A 22,292-nucleotide genomic window follows, 5' to 3' on the forward strand; every position below is an offset into this window, starting at 1 on the left:
CCGTAGCTCATTAAGCAGTGGATTTGTGCAGGTGCCTGTTCTGGTGCTGTCACACCTGATTATGTCACCAAAGTCAAGGCCAAAGTCCCCCTTATTGGGGAGTCCTAATAATTAACCTGGGAGTCTTGGGCAGGAGGAGATGCTGGGGTTGAGCAGGGAGGTGGCTGGGCCTCACTGACCTGGACTGGACACCTCACCTTCTGGCTCCTCCTCCCCGCCTGTCTCTGGCAGTGCAGTGCCGGCAGCCTCCTGGCTCCAGAGAACCTGGGCAGCACCCCTCAGAGTGCATGCTGGGAGCGGGCAGTCAGCTTTTCAGGAGAGACTGGAGACCACTGGCCAGGCAGCCACCTGGGGACTGGTTGCCAGCATCCCTGAGCCTGGTGTGGCCTCTGAGGAGCTCCCTGTCTTGGCCATTGGGCATTATTGAGCAACTCCTGCAAGCCAGGCCTTCTGATAGGCAGGTGAGCCATGTCTCTCAGTGACTGGAAGTCCCCACACTTCTACTTTTTAAGGCACCTGCTACATTAAAAACTAAGGCAGTACCTGACTGATTCCCTTAGTTGTAATTTACTTCATGTTTGAGACAGAATGCATTTGATATTAAAAATGCAATGTCATAAACCTGTACACCCGGACTGTTCACAAGCTAATGACAGCATTTAGAAGGATTATGAATTTGGGGGCTATAATAATAATGAAATTAGCTAGAATTCATTGAGCACTGTTTTTTGCTTTTTCATCTTTTCTTTTTTGGTGCTGGGATCGATCCCTGGGCCTCGCACATGCTAGACAAGCGCTCTACCACTGAGCTACATCCCAGCCTGTTTGTTTTTGAGACTGGGTCTTGTTATGTAACCTAGGCTGACCTAGAACTTGTCATTCTCCTGCCTCACCTCCCGAGTGCTGGGATTACAGGTGTGAGTTCCATGCCCGGCATTAGCACTAACCATTTTCACATTTTGCAGTATGTGGACATAATACCTGATGGGGTAAAGAATGATTGTTGGCCCTGATTTCTGGATGGGAATTTGGAAGCACAGAGAGGTTGGCAATTTGGCTAAGTCACACAGCAAGACAGGAATCTGAGGATCTGGCAGTGGGACACAGCTCACTGCGCTGGACGAAGGGAATCTGGCGTTGATGCTGGCAGCTCTGTGTGGGGCTTTTGAGGGGATGTTGAGGTGCAAATCCCAGATCCTGGATGACCTGAGTGTCCACTCCTGCCTTCATTCCCATGAGCAGCAGGAGCCACACAGGGAATGGGCAGATGGCTGGAAGCCCCTGAACCCCAGAATAAGTTCACCTCTGTCCCAAAGCCTCTGTTCTGCTTCTATTGCAAGAACCTGAGCCTGGGGTGAGGGTCGCAGCAGGGCTGGGCCTGTGCAGTGTCGCCAGCTATTTCCCCTCTGTACCAGGCTCTTAAGGGACCCCCCCCTCTTAATACCCCTCCCCCACTCTCTTTTTGCATGCTTCTGGCTGCTCCCAGAGCTGCCATGTGCTGACGCCAGCCCCTTACCCCTGGCCAGGGTTAACTCCTTCCCTGCCAGGTCCCCACCCCTCTTTCCTTCCTTCATTCATCCAAGTTAACACTTAACTGGCCTTGAACTCAAGATCCTCCTGCCTTGGCCTCCCGAGTGCTAGGATTTCAGGCATGTACCACCACGCTTGGCAAATTCATTACTTACCTTTGAACCACCTGCATGAGCTGGGTTGTTTCAGACCCTTGGAATGCAGGGAACTAGAGACCAGGTTCCTGCCTCTGGAGCTGGCAGCACAGAACCACAGACAGGGGCAGAGAAGAGGCGTGCCTGGGGCCCAGGTGGGCGGGGAAGGGAAGGCCTCCTTAGGAAGGCTAGAACTTAGGTGGCCTGTGCACTGGAGAAGGTGAAGAAGTGGGGCACTGGGGAGAGGGGATAGGGGTTCTGGAAGCTAAAGAAGCAAGGTCATGGCCAGTATGAGGACTCGGTCCTGGAGGATCTCGTTTGCTTTTATTTTTTGGTGGCACTGGGGTTTGAACTCAGGGCTTTGCATTTGCAAGGCAGTCACTCTACCACTTGATCCACTCCACCAGCTCTCAGAGGGTCTTGAGACACGATCTGCCCTGTGTCTTTGTTTTTTTGTGGTTCTGGTGGTTGAAGTCAGAGCCTTCACCTTGAGCCACTCCTCCAGCCCTTTTGTGTGAAGGTTTTTCAAGATAGGGTCTCTCGAAACTTTTTGCCCAGGCTGGCTTTGAACCACAATTCTCGTGATCTCTGCCTCCTGAGTAGCTAGGATTACAGGCGTGAGCCACTGGTGCTGACTTGCCCTGTGTCTTAGCAGATGTCTCTGACAGTATGTGGAAAGTAGAAGTCAGGATGCCTGAGCCACTGGAGTGTCCAGGAGAGGTGCTGGCCTGGACTTGGGGGTGGGCGAGGCTGGGTGTGTGTATGTGTGTTTGGCTGACTTCTTTTTTCCTTAAGACAGTCTTGCTATGTTTACATACCCAGGCTGACCTTGAACTCATTAGGTAGCCCAGACTGGCCCTGATCTGTCTGCCTCAGTCTCCCCAGTTCTGAGATTACAGGTGTGCCCCACCACACCCTGCTAGCTGACTTTTTATTGAGCTAATAATAGATCCACCTGCAGTTAAAAGAAATAATGGCCGGGCTCTGGTAGCTCACACCTGTAAATCCTAGCTACTCAGGAGGCAGAGATCAGGAGGACTGTGGTTCGAAGTCAACTTAGGCAAATAGTTCAAGAAACCCTATCTTGAAAATACCCACCACAAAAAGGGCTTGTGGAGTGACTCAAGGTGAAAGCCCTGAGTTCAAGCCCCAGTACCACAAAAAAAAAAAAAAAGCCATGGAAGGCTGGCCCTGTGCAGAGACCAGGAACGAGGAACTTGGCCCTGGGCGGAGGTTATGTTTTTGTGTGTGGGTGTGTGAGATGCTGAGGGTGGAACCCAGGGCCTCCTGCAGGCGAGGGTCATAGTGTACCTCTGAGCCCTACCCCAGCCCCTGGGTGAGGTTTAGGCCAGAGGTTTCCAGGGTCCTGAATAAAATGAGAAGCAAGAAGTGCTGCTCCTAAGATCGAGGACTGCCCTGTCTTCTGGGAGGACTGCTGCTTTGGCAAGGGGATGGTGGACAGGTTTGGGAGTGGTGGTTCTGTGTGTCCTCACCAGGCAAAATGACTTGGGCTCAGGGCCCACGTCAGCAACCTGGGCTCCGTGGAAAGACTGCAGTCACCTTACCTCAGCTCCTCTCCCCTCCTGCACTCCTCCTCCCCACTTTCCTGTCCGCCTCTGACATGCTCTTCCCTCTCCTCTCTAGTGCCTCAGTTTCCCTTCTCATCCCTCCATTCCCACTTCCTTCTCTCCTCGTCTCCCCCATGCTCTTTCTCTGAGACACACACACTTTTGTCTTGTTCTCTTCCCTTTTGTCCACCACATACCTTGTGTTTCCTCCTGATTCTCTTACGACTGTATCTCTCTTTCTGCCGCTCTGCCTCTTGCTCCCTCATTTTCTTTCTCCCTCTCTAATGGTGTTCCCCACACCTTGAAAGCTGTCCCTTTTCACTCTTGGGGGCCCAAGTGGATAAACTGCTGTATCTGAGTGGTAGAGCGCCTCCTTAACAAGCACAAAGCCCTGAGTTCAAACACCAGTACCGCAAAAACAAATAGGAAAAAATGTCATATCCAGACAAGGGCAGCACAGGAAGAAGCTCTTGGGACAGGCCCTTGAGGCTGATGCCGGGCATTTCCGGTGAAGGCCAAGGCTGTGGAGATGGGGGAGGAGGCATGGAGCTCAGGTTGCCAGGTGGTTGCAGGCTGCAGCCAAGCTGCTGTGGAAAGACGCCCAGGGCTAAGATCAGTAGGCGCAGACCCGACCCTGGAGGGCACCCATGTCTGAGGAATGGGTGGGTGGAGAAGAGAGGGCCCCAGGCTGGCCTGGGGGAGGTGGCTGCAGCTGTGGGAGGGGGGAAGGGTCTGTCTCCGGGCTGAGCAAGGCCTGGAGGAGTAGTCTGACCCCTGACCTCCTGGTGAATGGCTGCTTTGCCCTAATGGCCTGTTTGTCCCATGGATAACAGCTGTCCATGGTGGCACCGGGCCTCTCACTGTGGCCTCATGGAACCTGACAGAACAAGGACCCTCTGCTCTGTGCCTCTCCTGCTCTTTCAACTCTCTTGTGGTACCCACCGCCTTACAAGGCCAGTCAGCTCCAAAATGACAAGTGTGACAGCCACCGTTGCTGGACCATCTGTTGCTGTGGGCTCAAGGGACACTGCTCTCGGGGCTGACACTGCATGCTCTCTAGGGAGGTGGCAAGTCTCACTTTGACAGGGAGGCTACTAACTCAGCAAGGCCCCTGGGTATGGCCAGCTGATTTGTCACTCCGGGCTAGGAAGGACCCTTTGGTGTTCTGTGCGAGTGTTGGTCATTCTGGTATCATCCAATCATCAGCCCATGTCCCTTCTCATATCCCGCCTGTACCCGGGCTGGCCCCAGCTGGGCTCCAGACCCAGGTCTGTACTCCAGGCCTTCCCCCCCTCCCCTAGTGGTCTTTTGAGTGATGGTGCAGGGTGAAGAACCCACAGCCTGGGGGCTCCCAGACGGCAGTGTGACACCAGCTCTGTCACCAGGGTCAGTTACAGAGTTGGCAGGCCCAGGGCAAATGACAGCTCAGGTCCCTCTGTCAGAATCTGTCAGGATTCAGGAAAGAGCCAGCAAAGCACTACAGCAAAGCATGGGCTTGAGTTGCTGAGCACCTTGCACACAGCCACCCGAGATTCCATATCTGTAAGTGGGGTCACAGGTCACACTGCACCCAACATTGCGCACAGCCATCGAGATCGGGCAAGGCTCAGCTGCGATGGTGGTTATTGATTGTAGACACGTGTTACCTTGTCGTGTCCCCTGACTGTTTGCAGCACTCACCGCCTCAGTGCACTTCAGAGAGGGCCACTCTGTGTAGCCCAGGCTGGTCTTAATCTTACCTGTGTCTTCCGTCTCCTGAGTGCTGAGATTGCAGGTGTGCCCCACCATACCCAGATCTATCCTTCCTTCCTTCCTTCCTTCCTTCCTTCCTTCCTTCCTTCCTTCCTTCCTTCCTTCCTTCCTCCCTTCCTCCCTTCCTCCCTTCCTCCCTTTCTTCCTTTCTCCCTCCCTCTCTCCCTCTCTCCCTCCCTTCCTTGCAGTCCTAGTGTTTGAACCTGGGGCCCTGAACTTGCTAGGCATGTGCTCTACCATTTGAACTGTTCCCTCAGTCCTGCACTTTATTATTTATTTAATGTGGTGGTACTGGGGTTTGAACTCAGGCCCTACACCTTGAGCCCCTCCACCAGCCCTTTTTTGTGATGGGTTTCTTTGAGACAGGGTTTCAGGAACTGTTTGTCCAGAGGTGGCTTTAAACTGTGATCCTCCTGATCTTCCTCCTGAGTAGCTGGGGATTACAGGTGTGGCCACTGGTGCCTTGCTGGTGCCTTATTTTTGATGTAAGCTTTTGTTTCCAATATTGGGTTGTAGACCTGGCCAGGACTGGGACACCAGCCTTGAGCCACCATGGAAAAGGAACGGGGCCTGTTTAGAGACAGTGAGTACCACGATTGGCCTTGGGACCCTGATGTGGCAAGAGGCCTGCCCAGCTCTTCCTCTCTGCCTAAAGGTGGTAATCCAATTCTGACTTTGTTCATGGTCCCCATTACCTGAGTGTCCCCTGGGTGGGGAGACAGGCTCACAGTTATAATCTCAGCTACTCGGGAGGTAGAGATCAGGAAGATCATGGTTCAAGGCCAGTCTGGGCAAGATCCCATCTGAACAAACAAGCTGGGCGTGGTGTGTGCTGTCATCCCAGCTAGGCGTAAGGTGTAGGGTCACGATCTGAGGCTGGCCCAGGCAAAAACATGAGACCCTATCTGAAAAATAATACAGGGACCGGTGGAGTGGCTCAAGTGGCACACCTGTTCCCTGCAAAAGGTAGCTGCTTCTCTGGGATCAGAGACTCTGGGTCGGGAGCCCAGGAACACCTGCTCCCCCACCCCTGTTCCCGTGGGCTTGAATTTAGAAGCCTGCAGACTGTTGGACCAGCTGGGTCCTCTGGGCTGGGTTCCATGTCACCACTTTTTCTCCAGCTGAAGCTGAATCCATAGAGATCCTGGTACCTTCCAGAGCTCTTGCCCTAATGAGCCACACCAGCTTGTCTGTGCTCCGAGGGTCACCCTGGCACTAGCTGCCCACTCTGGGAGCTCCATGCTGGCTGCTGACATGAGGCCTCAGCCACCTCCCACTTGTACCACCCCTGTGGCCAGGAGGATTGTAGTGGGATGGGGCGGCTCTGTGAGGCTGGCCAGCCCAACCCTGGGCAGGATTGGACAGACATGGCGACTCTCCAAGCAAGGGGAGGTTTCTGCTCCCAGCTGTCAGAGCCTTCTGGAAGACATGGGGCCCTGGAGCAGACACACACCCTGCAGGCGGGACAGCAAGGCATGGCCTGAGGTATGGAAAGTCCAAAGCCAGGAGGAGAAGGGAGGCCAGGCCCGGGAGGAAGGCCCTGTGGGCTGGCCAGGACTGGGGTGGGGACAGGGGCTGGTGCCCAGAGCTCAGAAGACCCTGGCTTGAGTTTCAGCCAGCTGCTTACCAGCTGAGTGGCCCTGGCCTCCTAAAAAAGCCAGGGGCTGTGCTCTTGTATAAGGGACGTCATCAGAGTTCCTAGTTCACAGGGTCTTTGTACATTAGAGAGGACAGTGGGGTATAGGACCACTGTTGCTGGGCTTGGTGGTGGCCCCAGGCCACACTTCCCACCCCTTGGGGAGACCCATGGCAGGCGCTGGGAGCAGAGGCCTCCTCTAGCCAGCACCTCTATCAGCCTCCTGGTGCTTCCTTTGAGCACTGGGAGCCTAGGACCATCATCACCTCATGTTCTCAGGGCCCTGCAGGGCCTGCAGGTGAGTGAGTCAGGCCATGGCACATGGGACAGCACCCGTTCTAATGGCCAGCTCACTGCTTTCCTCGCTGGTGCGGCCTGACGCTTAGCTTTTCAAGTGAGACAAGACTGAATCTGATTTGAAACATGCTAGTTCTTCAGTGTTGGCACTGAACTCATTTTTAACTGTGTCTGTGGCCAATGCTGACCGAAGGCCCCAGTATGAGGTCTCTGAGTGGGCCAGCACAAAGCTGGGCAGGCCTGAGTTCAAATCCCAGCTCATCCAATTCCTAGCTGGGTGATTATAGCTAAGTGACGCTCTGAGGCTGTTTCCTGTGTTGCAAACAGAATTAAGGATATCCGCCTCTCTGCTCTGAGGTGCATACCATGATTGCAGGGCCCACCGTGGGCTTGGTGTTCTGGAAGCACTAGTGTCCTTCAGTCTGGTTGTCATGGGGAAGTTCATTCCGTTTTTCCGTAATCATGGAGCAGAACAGCACTCGTGCCTGGGCTGTGATCCCAGGTGGAACAGACCACGTGGTTGACTTGAGGGGGACGGAGCTGGCTTTAAGGCATTAGGCTGATCCAATCTTCTGTTTGCTTTCTTAATATATTTTTAGCTGGACACTGATGGCTCACACCTATAATCCTAGCTACTTGGGAGGCAGAGATCAGGAGGATGGTGGTTCAAAGCCAGACCTGGACAAATAGTTCTCAAGACCTTATCTTGAAAAAAACCCATCACCAAAAAAAAAAGGCTGATGGAGTGGCTCAAAGTGTAGGCCCTGAGTTCAAACCCCAGCACAGTGGTCCCCCCCTCCCCCCAAATAAAAGAATATGACTCTGAGACTCGTGTCTGCTTCCCATCTGCTCACTCTGGTGTCTGGAGGTTTCCTTCTCTTCTGGAGAGCCTCTGTTTCATCTCCCGACAGCCGAGGACCGAGGCCTGACTCTGCCCACCACTGTCTGCGGGGCATTGGTGACTCACTGTGACATGGGCAGTTGCTGAGAGTCATAGTTGCATGTTGTCAGGCCGGGTCTGGCTGTGTAACAGAACTCTGACGAGTGGTTGAACCAGATAGGGTTTGTGGTTTTCCCTCATTTATAAGAAGTCCTGAGGTGGCCATTTGAGCTGAGTGGGCTTCTCAAGAAGTAGTCAGGGACCCTAGTTACTTGGGAGGTTGAGATTGGGAGGACTGTGGTTCAAGGCCAATCTGGGCAAATAGTTTGTCAGAACCCCATCTCTGAAATAAACAGAGCAAAATGGACTGGAGTTGGTAGACACCTAAGTAATCCAGGACACATGCTTCCCCTGGCTGCTGCTCTGTTATCTTCAGCATGTAGTTTTTGTTTTCAGGGTTCCACGGTAGCTGCAGCACCTCCAGAATCGCTGCTGTGCTCCAGGCAGGACTTGGTGCAGGTGATGGTATTGGTATCATTTTGCAGAGGAAGAAAGTGGGGCTGCCCTGAAGAAGTACGGTGGGGACTGGGAGAAATTTAACTCGTGCCTAGCAGGTGTGGTCACTGCCTCACAGTGGGAGGGGCATCTCCCAAGCTCCCTGTTCTGGGGGTGCTGGGCAACCTGAGGGGTGAGCAGTTTATCCTGGCTTACAAGCTTGTAAGGGGACCACGGTGTGGCTGTTCCCTCTGGGGCAGAGGATGAGCCTCCGGCCAGATGGAATTCAGGCTGAGGACAGTCAGAGGCAGCCTGTCCCCACATCTGGCACCTATGGCTGACCCACCACGTAGTACCCTCTTGAATGGCAGATGTGGGGAGGGTTTTTCATTCCTCTTCTATTTGGGAGGAAAGATTTAATTCAGAGGCAGGCTCTGGTTGAGGCCAACTCTGGCCTGCTGCTGTTTGTGTAAGTAGTTTTGTTATAACATAGCCCTGCCTCTGCATACATACTGTTTGAGGTAGCCTTTGGGCTACAAGAGTAGAGTTGAGTAGTTGAGGCAGAAACCGTGAGGCCTGAAAGCCTAAAATGGCCACTGTGTGGCCTTTTACGAAAGCAGCTAGAAAGCAGCTAGTCTCGGGATGCAAGTGGGGTGTCCTGAGAAGGATGTACAGAATGGGCTAGGACCTAGAAGCAGTAGTGGGAGGTAGCAAAGGCCCGAGCTTGGCTTAGTGCAGACAGTTGTCTAACTGAGGGCTTCAGAAGAGGTCATAACCCAGCTGAAGCTTGGCCCTGTGACAGCCATTTGGTGTCTTTGTCAGAAACAGAGCTGCTGGGTGGTCCAGACTGTCAGGGGAGAAGGGCCGAGGGACCCCAGGCATCCTCCAGAAGCAGCAGGTTATGGAGTGGTGAAATGTCTCAACTTGGCCACCTTAGGCCACAAGGGCCTGTGGGCCCAGAGCTGCCAGACATCTGATTTTCCAGGAGAAGCCAGCCGGCAGTCTGGCTTCCATGGGAAATCTGATTTTTATAGGTCTTCAATTAACTGCATTTTTACAAAGTCATGCACAGAGGCAGGCAGACATGCGCTTAGTCTATGGGCTGCAAGAACGAGAACTCCAGTGTCCAGGGTGGAATGGGGGGAGACATGGAGGGGAAAACATTATGCTGGCCCTGGCCCCCAGTGGACCTTGGTGTCAGGTTTCCTGCCTTGATCTAGCCTACCCCAGAGCAGTGGTGCATTGCAGTATGAAGGTGGGGGTGGGGGGGTGGCCAGGGGCTCGGCCTGGAGCCGGGCCGGCCCCATGGTTCTCTTGCACCCATGAGGTCTGAGACATGGAGCAGAAAAGGAGCATGACAGTGGGGTTTGGTGGCATCCTGCTGTGCCAGTGGTTGGGACCTGGCCTCCTGGTGTGGTCCTGCTCACTGCTACACCAGAGCGCCTACAGCCCAATGGTGGCTGGGCCTCAGCTGTTCACAGCCTTGCATGCACCCCTCACCAATTGGTTTCTGAGTGCTTGCTGGCACCATTGTGGATCTTTGTTTCAGGCAGGAATCTTAGTTGCAAGTGACATCAACTTGAGTGGGTGTGGCTTGAGCAAAGAGAAAATTCCTGGGCCTCTGAACAGGAAAAGGCCCAGGGCTATCCCAGCCTTGGGCAGAATTGGTCTCAGACACTTCCCTGTCAGATGCTATTGTCAGGCCTCTGTATTGCCAGGTCTCCCTGCACTGCTTCCCTCTGTGTGGTCCTCACTCTTAAGCAAGTCCCCTCGTGATGGCAGAAAGGCCCTCAGCTCCTGGCCCCAACTCTCAGGAACCTCAGGGAGGAGAGTAACCCTGGCACAACAGCACTGATCCCAAGGTGGCTTCTTCCTGGGTCTGCTCTGGTTGTGTGGGTAAGAGGACTAGCTGCTCAGTGGGACCTGGCTGTCTTCGCCGATCTTAGCTCATCTTAGCTTTGGGTGGGGGAGATGGGCGCAGTGGATCGCCTAGAGAAGTTGTTAGCATAGGCAGACAGACAGACTGAATGGAGCAGGAATGGGGAAATGCCCTAGGCTACAAGATTCCACGCCCTTTCAGGAGGCAGAATCCTAAAACCCAAGATGGCCTACACCCAGGACCAACAATTAAGATAAAGGCTCTGACTTCTCCTTATGGAACCCCCTGCCTGCATCCAGGTTGCACCGTGCCTTGAGGGCAGGTGCACAACTTTCAACACCCAGGCAGCCATTGCAAGTTGCCAAACCCTTTGGGGAAGAGCCACAAGGTCACAGCCCTGATTTCCTGCCACTTAGTAACCCGACCCTGTTAGATAATAGAAACCTCAAGCTGTGACAATCTAGGGAATCAGCCCTAATTTGTCTTCCTAGCTTTGTAACTTTTTTTTTTTGGTGGCACTGAGGTTTGAACTCGCCGTTTCACACTTACTAGGCAGGTGCTCTTGCTGCTTGAGCCACTCGCTAGCCCATTTTTTGTGATTTATTTATTTATTTATTTGAGATAGGGTCTCAGGAACTATTTTCCTGGGGCTGACTTGGAACCAAGTCCTCCTGATCTCTGCCTACTGAGTAGCTAGGATTAAAGATGTGAGCACCAGCACCTGGCTTTGTGGATCTTTTGCTGCACCAGGGGCAGTTTTCTAACCTTAGAAGGTGTACCCAAGAACTAAGGGAAATGTGGAACACCCCAACTACTGGCAACAAAATCAGGGTACTGATCCCCAAAGGGGAAGCAGAGAAGCCAAACCAGAACCCACCTCCCCCCACCCAATGGTGCATCTTGGGCTGAAGAGGTCATATTAGAGCCCTCTCAAGGCCGTCTACCAAAGGAGAAATAGCGACATGGGACCCCTTCTCTCTTTTTTTTTTTTTTTCATTTTTATTTTTTGCAGTATTGGGGTTTCAACTCAGAGCCTCGCGCTTGCTAGGCAGGAGGTCTACCACTTGAACCATGCCCCAGAATGCCCTGAGACATTCCTAGAGCATCAAATCCCCTCTGAGTTGTAAGTCCCCTGGCAGTCAGAAATAGCTTTGCAAGACAGTGTCCAAAGGGGCAGCTCTGAGTGGCTTGCCTGGTAAAAGGAGGTCCACCCCCAGTGTGGCCTCGCAGGCCAAGTCCTCTACGTAAGACCTTGTGAATATCGGTCGAGTCCCATACGCACAGTTGAGTGGCTACAGATTAGCATAAGCACACGCACAGCGTACCCCATACTACGTGATCACACCGCGCCAATTAGAACTGCCAGCCACCCCAGCCCCTCCCCAGGGACTGCTCAGATTTTTCCCACCTTACAACTTATAATCGGTCTTTAAACAGAGCGATCAATGCTTCCATGCCACCTGGCAGGATCCCCCCCACCCCCTTCTCTTGCATTGCTTCCTCTTAGTCTCTTTTTCTCTCAGTGAAGTTTTGCTACTCTTTTGCAACTTGTGTGTCAGTCCAGTTCTCTGTTCAGGTGACACAAGAATTTGGGATCTTCTGGACTAGAGTCTTCTTAAACCACACAGCCTGGTAACACTCTGGCTGTTCCCCTGCCACTCTGTCTGCTGATATCCAGTCCAGTTTTCCATCAGATCACTTACCTTTCTCAAGTGTGTCCTCTAAAGTGTTGTCAGAGTGCAGTCCCAAGTAGAAACAGCTACACCAGCTTATCTAGCCTTTCTTGCCATCGTCTAGGACAGGGACCCTTTTAAAAAAGGAAAGCCAGCTGGGTGCCGGTGGCTCACGCCTCTAACCCTAGCTACTCAGGAGGCAGAGATCAGGAGGATCGTGGTTCAAATCCAGCCCAGACAAATAGTTTACGAAACCCTATCAAAAATACCCATCATAAAAGGGCTGGTGGAGTGGCTCAAGGTAAAGGTCCTGAGTTCAAGGCCCAGTACCAAAAAAAAAAAAGGAAAGCCAGCCTGTTTGAAGCACCTTGTTCCTTGGGAGCAGCTGTGGTTTCCTAGCAATCTACTTCCTTTTCTAAGGACACACAATTCAGCTGGGTAATGATCCATGGCCACACCTGGCTGGTATGACATTGAGCTTACCTCTCCAACAACCCCCTTGTCCTGGCCTTCCAAAGGCAGGAGTGACTTTTACCCTTCACATCAGGAGCTGCTAGGTCTCACTAGGCCTAGAGATGGGACCATGTCTCAGGCTGCCAGTGTCTCTTGCTTCTTCTAGGTTCCGTCATGACTGTGGTTATATTGTCCTCCTGCTTTGGAAGTCTGTCTCCCTGTTGGTAGAAGCATTTCAAGAAGGAACTGGAAGTCCATGCAGAGGTCCCTGGAGAGACCACCTGGAGGGCTGGGACACTGGCTCTGGCCAGGCCTGGTCATTTTGATTAGCATTGGTTCTATATCGAGAACCACCTTGGAGCTTAAGACGCCTGGACGCCCAGGCCTTGCCAGACCATTGACTCCAACCACTCTAGCATGAGGCTGGGGCCTAAGTAGTTCAGAAAAGTCCATGTGATCCCAGCATCCAGCCAAAGTTTCAGCACCACTGTTGGGGTAGCCCCTGGGAAGCACCCAGCACCTGTGGAGTGCCACCAGCCAGTAGGAGACAGTTTTCTCCCTCCCCAACAGGCCCTTGGCACAAGTGCATGCCAGGAACCAGGGACACTTCCCAAATGGGTTTGAGTTTTGAAAAAGGAACACATACATGTGACACAGACTTCAGGCAACTGGGATTGGGATTGAGGGAAGAAAAGTCTGTCCTCGTCAGCAACACCATTGCACCTGGCTCTTGGATGGACCCATGGAGCTGTTTGTCTCTCTCTCTCCTTTCTGTCTCTCTCTCTCTCACACACACATAACACCCTGCTTCCCCTTCACAAGTGGCAGTACAAGGCACCTGCCCTTTGCACCTTTTGTCTTGCTCTTCCATATCAGAATGCGTGGCTCTGGTCCCTTCTAGTGCCCATGGAGGATTCCGCCGTGACGTCCCCACATTGTGACTTCAGTCTCCTTCAGGTGGCCTGCTTTGGTTGTTAAGGTGGTGCCGGCAGTAGTGACAGGGTGACTCCTGACCCTGGGATTTCTGGGCCACAGAGGGATTCCGTTGCTGACACAGTGTGTCAATTTTTTGTCATTCCAGAAGCCGTCCTCACCAGCGCCCCAGATGTATGAGCTGCCTGCACTGTACAGGACCGAAGACTATTTTCCTGGGGACCCCCAGGAGGTGAAGAATGCAGTCCTCAAGCCCTGTCACCAGCCTGAGCCCTGTGGTCAGCATCTGGGAGCATCGGAGTGATGCTATGCACAAGGCGCAGCTTGGGGTTCTTTTCCTTTTATTGCCATTGATTTGTGTTTGCTTTTCTCCTGGAGGGATCTGGAGCAGCAATGGGGACCTGCGAGTGGCAGTGTCTCCAGGACAGCTACACACCCAACCCTTCATGGGGCCACAGTGAGGGCCCATGCACCCCTGCCCTGTGGCTCATCCCAATAAAGTGTCAAGCGCTCACTCGTGGTCAGGTTGTGAAGACAGTGGGAGGTCGCCTGGTCCTCAGAGTGCACGGGCTGTGGTGAGTGGAGGACAGGCCTGGCCTTGCATTCCAGCTGTGCACAGAGACCAGAGGCTCTTGGTCTCCAAGGTGTGCCTGCCTCCTTTCTCCTGCAGACAGCCTCCTGCCTTACTAACCCTCAAGTTCCTGTGTAGCTTCCACCTGGGCTGCAGATTGCTGGAATTCCTCTCAGAGTCAAGAAAACACACACACACACACACACACACACACACATGCACGCACGCACACACACACACACACACGCATGCACACACATAGACACGCGTGCGCGACTGGCCTGCAGGATTCAACATCAGGGAAGTCTAAAATAGTGAACCTGGCAAGATAGCATTAGAAAAGCAAGGAATAAGTTGGGTCATTCCAATTTTCGGAAAACTTTTTGGAATTAAAATAAGGTGGATCCTATGTTTCAGGGGACGCCGCATTTTTCTGTGGAGACCAGTTTTGGAGACCTTCTTTGGGACTATAATTCACACCACAGAAAGGGTACCGAGTATGGCTCACAAATCCGTGTGACCCCCAACACTGTCGGCACCCAGAAGGATGCTGGTGTTGCTGGATCTGTGCTTTAATGCAAGTGGAGGACAGATGGAGCGTGTGCGGGCTGGACACTGTGCCTGAGGGAGGCATCCCTGTCACTGAGTGGAGCTGCAGATCGTTAATTCTGAGGGCTGCTTTTAATGAAGCAAGCTGCCACACTGTGCCCCTGTCTGCTCAGGAGAGCCTAGATTCAATGACAAGTTCACATTTTAGGCAAGCAGTGGAGGAAAGCAATCTACAGGTCAAGTATCCCTTCATTACTGGAAACTCCCAGGCCTCTTGCTCCTTCCAGGGCCTGAACCAGGGGTCCAGGAGAGGCAGAAGGAAACATGTGATTAAGTCACACAACAGATGTATCCTAAACTAGACATGCAGGGCCTGGTCAGAGCATGTAGACTCAGATCAGCCTGCCTGAGTGGCACTTCCATTGTGTGTGTGGCTCAGCTGTGTGACCCTGGCCTTGTTGCTTGCCCTCTCTGAGCCTAGCACCTAACCTGTTGGGCTGCTGCTCAGATGACAGATGTGAGCTGTGTGAGCTGGGCCTTCGGGGCCTGGCAAGGGACACTGGGTAACTGGGGACTGGGTCATGGTGGCTGGGCTTGATCGGGAGGGACTGGCTGTGTGCTGTTTCTCAGGTGGACCAGAGTATCCAGGGGCCTCAACATTGAAGGTTTTAGGGCCTGCCCTTAAATGTCATGGTCAGAACAATCACAGGAGAGTAAGAGTTGCTAAAAGCCACGCCAGCTTTCCCTGGGTCTCACTGTCCTTGAATTCTTTGAGTGTCCTGCAGTCAGTGAGGAGGGTGAGATGCACGAGCCCATTTGTGTCTAGAGAGCTGGACACGGCTGTTCTAATGCTCCCAGAAACTCCAGTGACAAGCAAACTTTCAGGGAAATCTTGGGGACACTTGGGAGACACTGGGGAGAGCGGACGCCAGGACTCAGGACTGCAGAGTTCCCAGACCATCCCCTGGTGCTAGGTGACTTGGTGCATTTCCACTTTCAAGCAGCTGCCTGACTTGTCCACACAGGTAAGTGGAACCCCCAGCTGCCCTTCCCCTGGGGCAAAGGTGACTGCAGCCTAGGAGAGAGGTGACTTGCTTTGTGGCTGCTGCTGGACAGGGCACCAGGAGGAGAAAGGTCACTGTAAATTTTCATAGAGCAAGGCTCCAGGGTTCATCCCTTCCCCACGCACGGACCTCATACCCATTGCAGGCAGGAAGTGTCAAGATGGCAGAATCTGGATGGCAGAAATGTGTGGTTGGCCCTGAGCTGGTTGAAAATGTTTTTATGTTGAGACAACTGGTGAGACATCTGGAAAAATAAAGGGAATTCCACACCTCACGCTGCACACCACGTCTGGCAGGGTTCCAGAATTCCAAATGGATTAAGGAGTTGACTGTCTCAAATGCACCTATGGAGAGTGAGGCCAAACCTGGAGGCCATAAAGGAGGTGAATTTGATTACATATAAAAATTAAAACCTCTGCATGGCAAAACTACCAGGAAACTCAACCCGCAAAGCCCAAAACAAAACAAAATCCTAAGCAAACTCAACACAAATGGCAAACTGGGAAAATGTATTTGCAACTCGTGTTACACAGGGATAATGTCCCTCATATGTAAACAGCACCTGCAAATAAAAGGAAAAGAGAAAAACAGGCAAAGGACATGAACAGGCACTTCATAGGAAAGAATGCCTAAACGCGAGAAGAGAGTTCGTACACCAGAATCACCTCCATGTACGCAGGTTAGTCCGAGAGAAAGCTGAACTCACTCATTCGGCTGGGGTAGCTCAGTGTGCAGCAACTCCTGCCACACCCTAGGCTCTGGCTTCAATCCTCAGCACCGATAAAAAGGGGGGAAGAAAAACCTTCTGGAAATTACTCTGAGGCTGCAAGGGTTGATGACACTGCTGGTGACATTTTGGACAAACATAGGTTTGTGCGGGACACCATTTTCCAGGTCAGGACTATCAAAACGAGAAGTGCCCTTGAGCCGAGCGATTCCACCTCGAGGAATGAGCCAGAAATGGCACACACAGGTCATCACTGGCATTGAAACAGCAAAAGGTTGGACAGAACCCAGGTATTCGTCAACATGGGTAGGCAGATGCTGTGGATGGGGTGGTAAAGATGGACGACCAGTCTCTGTGAGTTGCGTGGCTATTGCCGAGCTACGAAACCCAAATGCAGAAAATGGAGTTTGCTGTGTGAAAGAGAGGCATGAAGAGTCTCTGGACCAGACTCAAAAACTGTGTAGATCTGCTGGGGATGACAGGTGTCCCATCCACTATCTTTTGACTTTTTTTTTTCTTTTATGATATTTTGGTGTTTACCTATTTAAAAACTCATTTAAACTCAGCTGACAGCAATTAAAGATTAGGATTCCCCATAAAAAGTAGAGTGTCTGACAGCCCTGGGCTCCCGTGGCAGCAAAGAGCTAAAGTGGGGGCCATGGGGGGGCTGTTCCCCAGGTTCTGCTAAGATTCAGGCACTTCACCATTCTCGTCCACCTGTCTGGAGCCTGGGCCTTTCACATTTGTGACCTTTAACACCTGAGGTCCCCAGGTTGGAGGGAGTTTATTCCGAGGATGCAGGTGGGTGGTGAGGAGTCACAGACTCCCTGGTGGGGCATGGCATCTGTGTGCTCACTGCTGGGAGTCTGCATGGCACTTCTCTCCCCAGTGCCACATTCCTTTGGGGACAAGGCTCTTGTTTTGGGGGTGACTAATGCCAAGTTAGGCATCACAGGAAATCTCCAGGCCAACATATCTCGAATGCAAATGCAAAGCCAACAAAACATCAGCAAACTGAGCCCAGCAATGTAGAAAAGGGGTTATGTGTCACAACTGAGGGTTTCTCCCAGAAATGCAAGGTTGGTTTAACATCTGAAAGAAAATCAATGGCTGTAACACACCACATTAATGAAAACCAACAGTCCTGATTATCTCAGTGGATACAGAGAAGAAATTGACAAAATCCAGCCCCCATGCTGAGCTCATGTTGGGGTTTAGGAAACCTGTGGAAGTAGGCTTAGAGGCTGGGCAAACACCCCTCCCACCAGTGCCTGCTTACAGGGTCCTCAGCCCTGTGTGTGTCCTGTTGGCGCCGGCAGCTGCCAGCATTGCAGCAGAATCCCCTTGCCCTGGTCAGGGGCACAGGCACCCTGGGCCAGGAGAGCTCAAAGCTGTTCTGATCACAGGCAGCTGGCACAGTGGCACACAGGCCAGTGGGCTTGCTGTGGATTTAAAAGCATTGAGACTCGGCCAGACAATCATCAGCTGAGGTGTTTCAGGCCCACAAGTAGATGGTGCGGCAGAGGCAGGAGGTGTGTGGACCTGAGCCTTGGTGGGACATCTATGTGGAGGAGTGAGGGGAGATTGCAGGAGAATTTGGCCAGATGAGCATGCTCCCCCTGCCTGCTGGAGGTCACATCTTCCTCTGGAAGGATCTTGCTACTGGGTCTTCCTAGGAGATGCTCAGCTGTGAGTGTGTCAGGAGGCAGGCCAACACCGGTTCCAAAATGTCTGCCGGCTCAGAGTTCAGGAATCTTGCTCAGTCCTGAAGGAGGCAGACTCCTCTTGGGGTAGGTGAATGGGGAAGGTAAACTCTAAGGTGGATTTTGACTTCCAATTCCTAGACTCCCAGATGGCTTGTCACAAGTACCAGGGTATCTGCCTAGGCAGGTGACCCTCTGAGTGGGGGACAGAAAGACCCTGAACTCTTGATAACATCACCGAGTAGCCCTACAGGCCCTGAAGCCCGGGTGGAGTTAGATTTCCTGTCACTTGCAGTGAGAAAGGGGTCTAAGGCTGGTGAAGGCGTCAGGTGACCACTGCAAAGGAAGCCGGCCCCCTGGAGAGCACTGAGGACCAGAGCCTTGAGCGGTATCAGGAGTCCTGCTGATGGGGCTTCTCCCATCCTTCCAGCCCTCTGCACCTAGGAGAAAACCTACAGTGCTAGCGTGCTTTTTAAACACACACAGCAAGTCTTGGGCTTAAAGCCCTCATCACAGGGTCATGGGTAACAATAGTGCAGTGCTGCATCTTGCACTTATATTTATGGATCCATTCATTAAAGGCAAACTATACTGAATTCCCTTTTTTTGTAGCCTTCCTTTATTTGAAAAGGGGTGTTGAAGGCCAGGGCTCAGTGCAGAGTGCTTGCCTAGCATGCCCAAAAGCCCTGGGTTCCATCCCCAGTACCTCAAAAAAAAATTAATAAAATAAAATTAAAAAGCGTATTAAGAACATAAGGCAAGCTGGGCACCAGTGGCATACGCCTGTAATCCTAACCACTTGGAGAGACTAAGATTGGGAGGATCATAAGTCAAAGTCAGCCTGGGCAAGTTGTTTGAGACCCCCATCTAAAAAATAACCAGAGCAAGATGGACTGGAGTTGTGGCTTAAGTGGTAGAGCACTTCCTTTACGAGTGTGAAGCCCTGAGTTCAAACTCCAGGCCCACCAAAAAATAAAGCAGCAAAAGTAAATAAATAAAACCCATCAGGAGTGTTGGTTGGGCAGGACTGGCACAGACGAAGATGGTGACAATGTGAGTGAATGTGGCTTGGGAAACGCCTTTTTACCCAAGGTCAAGATCGCACCTGTGGCTGGAACACCAGCATCTGTGGACATCGTGGGTCTGGTGGTCTGAGGTACCATCGTCCCCTTTGCTGGGATCTCAGGACGAGTGAAGCCAGGGCAGTACCTGGAGCTGACACTCTCCTGTACTGAGAGCTGGGGGAGGAAAGGGGCCTCTCCAGGGAGCTTTGCTCCCCTCAGGGCAGCAGCAAAGCCGCTGGTAACTGACCAGCAGCCTCTTCCTCCTCAGGCTCCAAGGCGGGTTTTGACTTCCAGGTCCTAGACTCCCAGATGGCTTGTCAGGCACACAGCTGTCACAGCCTGCACCAGTCTAGATGGCAGCTGGTACATTGGAAAAAGCCCTTTATATCCAGCTGCATTATCAATTTCCAAAAGGCATCCAGCTGGCTAACAGAATACCCATTTTCTTCACTTTCAGTAGTAAGACATAATAAAGGTGCAGTGTGGTGATTGTCACCAGGTTGAAGTGGTCCTATGCTTCAAGTGTGATGGCAACCAGAGTGAGGGAGGGGTCTGCACCAGTTGCAGGACACATGCAAGGACACTCACCTGATGACTCTACCCTTCATTCTCAGAGCACAAGTCCTGGAAATGACTATTGATCTCCCATGTCCTCCTCTTGATTTGAGTATTTTGAAAGATGACTTGGCTTTGGAGGGGCAGAGGGAAATGACAGAAATTTAACTGCATGCCTCCTTGACCTGAGTTTGTTTTTTTTTTTCTTCTGTGAGACATGGTCTCCCTGTCAAGGCTGGCCTCGAACTTGTGATCCTCATACCTTAGCTTCCTTAGTGATGGGATTACAGGTGTGCATCACTATAATAAGCTAGGTGCTGATTTAATACAACTCGGCCTCTAAGTTGCAAATGCACTACATTCACATTTAGCAAAACTCTAATATGAAAATGAAGCACACTGATGGGAAGTGGCAGGATGCAGAATTACTAGTTGACAACTCTCCTTCTGTGCAGGTCTGGCTTGGCTTGTAAGCCAGTCTCCCAGCAGTGGAGGAGAGATGCCTTTCTTTCTGGGCCTGACCATTGGTCACGTGTCTCAGTGGAGCTGGTCTTGCTAGACCACCTCTGGAGGCAGCTGATACGCTGGATCATCATTTCTGAATAGTGGCTGCAACCTCTTCCCTGAATTTCTAGTCTTTTGGGGATTAGCATTTGACACGTTCCACACTTTGCTGTGTGTGCACAGCATAGGAGTTGCCTGTTTAGAAATAAGGCCCACACTGGATAGGAAAAAACCAGTGGCTAACCTGCTGCTCTTACGTCCCTGCAGTCAGTATGCTGTCCTCAGTTTCGTAGACTTTCCATGATTCAGACTAAGTGGTCCTCAATTTTCAGTGACATAGGATTGCTTGGAGTTGACTTTTGGGTCTCATATCTTGAAGGGTCAGCACTGGCAGTCTGAGGACAAGGTAAAGATAGCTCTTACCCTCCCCCACCCTCCCCCACCCCCCACCCGGTCTGACAACACTAATTCAGTAAGAAGCAAATCTAATCACTTCCAGTTTGGCTCACTTATAAACAGCCATCTTTACAAACCTACAGAACTGTTCTGCCTAGTTACAGATGGCAGATTGCTGCGGCTTTTAAGGTCCAAAAGCAAGCAGTAGCAACCACACTCTTAAAATGGCTTTTATTTTCCACCTCACCAGTTAGAATAGCCATCATTAGCAACACCACCACCACCAAGTGTTGGTGAGGATTCGGGGAAAAAGGAACCCTCTTACACTGCTGGTGGGAATGTAAACTAGTACAACCACTCTGGAAAAAAATCTGGAGGCTACTTAAAAAGCTAGACATTGATCTACCATTTGATCCAGCAATACCACTCCTGGGGATATACCCAAAAGACTGTGACACAGGTTACTCCAGAGGCACCTGCACACCCATGTTTACAGCAGCACTATTCACAATAGCCAAGTATGGAAACAGCCAAGATGCCCCACCACTGACGAGTGGATCAAGAAAATGTGGTATCTATACACAATGGAATTTTATGCAGCCATGAAGAATGAAATGTTATCATTCGCTGGTAAATGGAAGGAACTGGAGAACATCATTCTGAGTGAGGTTAGCCTGGCCCAAAAGACCAAAAATTGTATTTTCTCCCTCATATATAGACATTAGATCAAGGGCAAACACAACAAGGGGATTGGACTTTGAGCACATGATAAAAGCGAGAGCACACAAGGGAGGGGTGAGGATAGGTAAGACACCTAAAAAACTAGATAGCATTTGTTGCCCTCAACGCAGAGAAAGTAAAGCAGATACCTTAAAAGCAACTGAGGCCAATAGGAGAAGGGGACCAGGAACTAGAGAAAAGGTGAGATCAAAAAGAATTAACCTAGAAGGTAACACCCACGCACAGGAAATCAATGTGAGTCAATGATGCCCTGTATAGCTATCCTTATCTCAACCAGCAAAAACCCTTGTTCCTTCCTATTATTGCTTATACTCTCTCTACAACAAAATCAGAGATAAAGGCAAAATAGTTTCTGCCGGTTAGTGAGGGGGTTAGGGGGGGAGAGAGTGGGCGGAGGGGTAAGGGAGGAGGTGGGGGAAGGGGGGGGAGAAATGACCCAAACATTGTATGCACATATGAATAAAAAAAAACTAATTAAAAATGGCTTTTATTGAGACTTTTTTTTGAGTTTCTGCAACATTTCCAGTTGGGAGTCCTTTACTATGGCTAAAGGCCTTCTTTGAATGCCCGAGGTCTACCTCTCCCACCTTAGCAAGGAAACATCCTCAATTCTCTCTGCTGCAGTGTCCAACCAGGCCCCCGGCTCATCATGCTCATTTGCACAAGGTTCATTAGTCCTCCGCGCAGGACTCATAAACCCAAGCTAAGTTCATCCCACCTGTTAATTAAGCAGATTATTTCATTGTGTGAGCAGCTGGTGTTTGGTTCAGCAACCTGCGGGTCTTCATGTGGGACCCCCTGCCCTAAGTGTCAGCCTGTGAACGTGTCATCTACCACCTACCTGGTAAAACGGATTAACCCAAAACATTCTAGGTATGTACTACTGCTGCACTTTCCCTCTACTGTTTTTGAGAGGCAAACATTTCAGGGAGTCTCAGGCAGTGAGTCTTTTTTCTGGAAAGGGTCTTAGAAGTCAGTAACTTAAGACTTCTCTAAGGCAGTGTTCCGAGAGGTGACTGACCTACCTCAGCATGGACTGAAGTATCTCTCCCCAAATGGTGGCCTTATTTTGCTACTTTGTAACTCTCTGCCTAGCACTAAAAACTCTTCTTGGAAACCTATGCATAGCAAATATTCCAGCTACTTCCATCCTGACAGGCCCCAAATACATGCTCCCCAAAGCCTTTC

The 22,292-nt window shown here is 51.6% G+C and overlaps 1 protein-coding gene across 3 annotated transcripts in view; it reads left to right on the plus strand.

Moving 5' to 3' along the window:
- Positions 1 to 13,744, plus strand: part of Bcas4 (breast carcinoma amplified sequence 4) — a 54,206-nt gene extending 40,462 nt beyond the window's left edge. For all 3 annotated transcript variants that reach the window (XM_020175135.2, XM_074074979.1, XM_074074978.1), the window contains one exon: positions 13,379 to 13,744. In XM_020175135.2, coding sequence (XP_020030724.2) covers positions 13,379 to 13,534 — 156 coding nt within the window. In that variant the 3' untranslated portion in view covers positions 13,535 to 13,744. The remainder of the gene's footprint in view (positions 1 to 13,378) is intronic.
- The last annotated feature ends 8,548 nt before the right edge of the window (positions 13,745 to 22,292 follow it).

Source organism: Castor canadensis, chromosome 5 (genome assembly GCF_047511655.1).
Source record: "Castor canadensis chromosome 5, mCasCan1.hap1v2, whole genome shotgun sequence".
Classification (NCBI taxonomy): Eukaryota; Metazoa; Chordata; class Mammalia; order Rodentia; family Castoridae; genus Castor; species Castor canadensis.